We start from the raw sequence: 2,276 nt of genomic DNA on the forward strand, positions 1-2,276 counted from the left end.
TTAATTTCAATTAAGTATAATTAAAAAATTTGGGCCCAATTATTTCTAAAATATGTATACTAACAAATCATGGAATAAAGTATTTTAAGGAATACTAACCCATTATAAGGAAATTCTGCTACTCTCAAGTGAATCTGAATTGTGTACTTTTGCAGTTTTAAAACAAAAGGTATCCGAGGCAGGTAGACTGCAGGTTTGAAACCAGCCTGAGCAAGTGGGAGATCCCATCTCTAAAAAATACCCAGGCATTGTGGTGGGTGCCTATAGTCCCAGCTACTCGGGAGGCTGAGATGAGAATCGCTTGAGCCCGAGTTCAAGGTTGCTGTGAGTTATGATGCAATGGCCCTCTACCGAGGGCAACAAAATGAAACCGACCCCCCCCAAATTAGACAAAAGGTACCTTGGTGTTTAGTTTAGAATCTAAGAGCGGTTGGTTGAAAGTTAAAAAAAAAAAAGTTTGTTTTCTTCGTTCTTAAAGTGACTAATAACAGGTAATAATGTTTTTACATTTATTTTCTCTTCCTATTACCTTAATCCATTGTTGTTACATGCTTGGATTTTACATTTAAATCAATTATCTAGAGACTCCAAATCAGAATCTGCAAATCCTGCTGGATACTCTGTGACTAGAATCTAGAATGTGTAAAAGAATGGACACTTTTTCTCTAGGTATACCACTGGGACTTACATGTAACATAACAGATGAGACAAAATCCCATCATCTTTTTATCATGCCTTTCACAACTTTGGAACTGTTACTTTTCTTCAAGAAGAATATATGTAGGCAAGAACAAACATAAAGATGAAAAGGAACCCAGTATTACAAATGCTAATTTCTATGAAAGACTTGCCTAACAGAGTGATATAAGGTTTATTTACTAAGTATGTGATTCTAATTATAGTGTATTTTGACTTTTGAGATCAGGTCTAGATAGTTTTTCACCACTGCTTCTGCCATGGACAGAAGTTAAGTGCTTTTTGAGAGCAGACTTGTGCTTGAAATCCATATCACAACAATGGCATTTATATGGTCGATCCCCACTATGTATGTTTAAGTGGTCCTGAAGAGTGCTTTTAGCAGTAAATGTTTTTAAGCACACAGTACACTGAAAGGGCCTTATGCCCATGTGTCCTCGAATATGTCGGTTGAGATTTTTCTTCTGTGTAAATGTTTTCCCACATTGTAAGCACAAGAATAGTTTATGCATCTTAAGGTGGCGTAGATAGTTTTCAACATGAAGGAAGCCTCGAGGACACCTGGGGCACTGATGCCTCAGTGAATAACTTTCCTCCAGATTCTGAATCTCATTAACTGTACCATAACTTCCTTCAATATTTTCATAAAATATGGCCTGACCTTGATTCCCAGGAACTTCCATCACTCTGCTCTCAACTGTAGAATTAATCAATGAATGCTGTGTTTCAGAAAAATACATGCTTGCTTTTGAAGAAGTACAAGGCTGTGAAAATTGCCCATTTTCTACACCACCTGTACTGATGGATTCTACATGGAGGATACAAATTTCATTGTCTTTAAAACCTATATCTACTGTAGACAGATCTGGCGACTTCATTTCCTTTCTCTCTGATGTCAAGCTCTCTACTGTAGACTGTAAGGCATTGCTTTCCTCTTCTTTAACATCGAAATCTATATTTACAGGACTATCTTCCAAAATTTCAATTATCTCACAGTCTTTATCAGAATTTTCTTCTTCATTCTTAACACCTGGATCAGAGGATTGACACAGGTCAGTGTGTTGGTTGTTGTTTTTCATAGAAGGATCTATTTCCAGATATTTTGACAAAGCTTCTGTGCATTTTTCCACAATGTGAACCATCTGAAGATAACTGGCAGCAGTCAAATATTTCAAAAGCTCTTTCCTTTTAACTTCAAGTGCTCCAGTATAGCAAGAGAGTAACAACTTCCTGCCAACTTCTGCACTCTGCAAGATGGTGATTCTGACATGTTTTGACTGTGTGAGTAAAAACTGATCTCGCATAAAAGTGGAGCAAGCAGCCAAAATCACCTTGTGCCCCTGGAACTCGGTGTCATTAATATAAATTGATACATCACAAAATAAATTCTGCTGCCTCAAGAGATTCATTTTCTGCAAGACCACATCTCCTTGCTGTTCAAACTGGAAGTGCAGAACATCAGATTCAGCAGCCATGGTCATGATCTACGCAAAATATAACACAAACGTTAATGTAAGGTTAGGGAATGTTTTCCCATGTCATGAAAACAAACAAATGAATTAACAAAAGAAAAAAAAAAA

General features: G+C 36.9%; 1 protein-coding gene across 1 annotated transcript in view; it reads right to left on the reverse strand.

The window, feature by feature from the left end:
* Positions 1–341: 341 nt before the first annotated feature.
* ZBTB6 (zinc finger and BTB domain containing 6) overlaps positions 342–2,276 on the reverse strand; it is a 3,496-nt gene continuing 1,561 nt past the window's right edge. The window contains exon 2 of the mRNA XM_003785283.3: positions 342–2,180. Coding sequence (XP_003785331.1) covers positions 897–2,177 — 1,281 coding nt within the window. The 5' untranslated portion in view covers positions 2,178–2,180 and the 3' untranslated portion in view covers positions 342–896. The remainder of the gene's footprint in view (positions 2,181–2,276) is intronic.

The sequence above is a fragment of the Otolemur garnettii genome, unplaced genomic scaffold, assembly GCF_000181295.1.
Source record: "Otolemur garnettii isolate 467f Iridium unplaced genomic scaffold, OtoGar3 scaffold00014, whole genome shotgun sequence".
Taxonomy (NCBI): domain Eukaryota; kingdom Metazoa; phylum Chordata; class Mammalia; order Primates; family Galagidae; genus Otolemur; species Otolemur garnettii.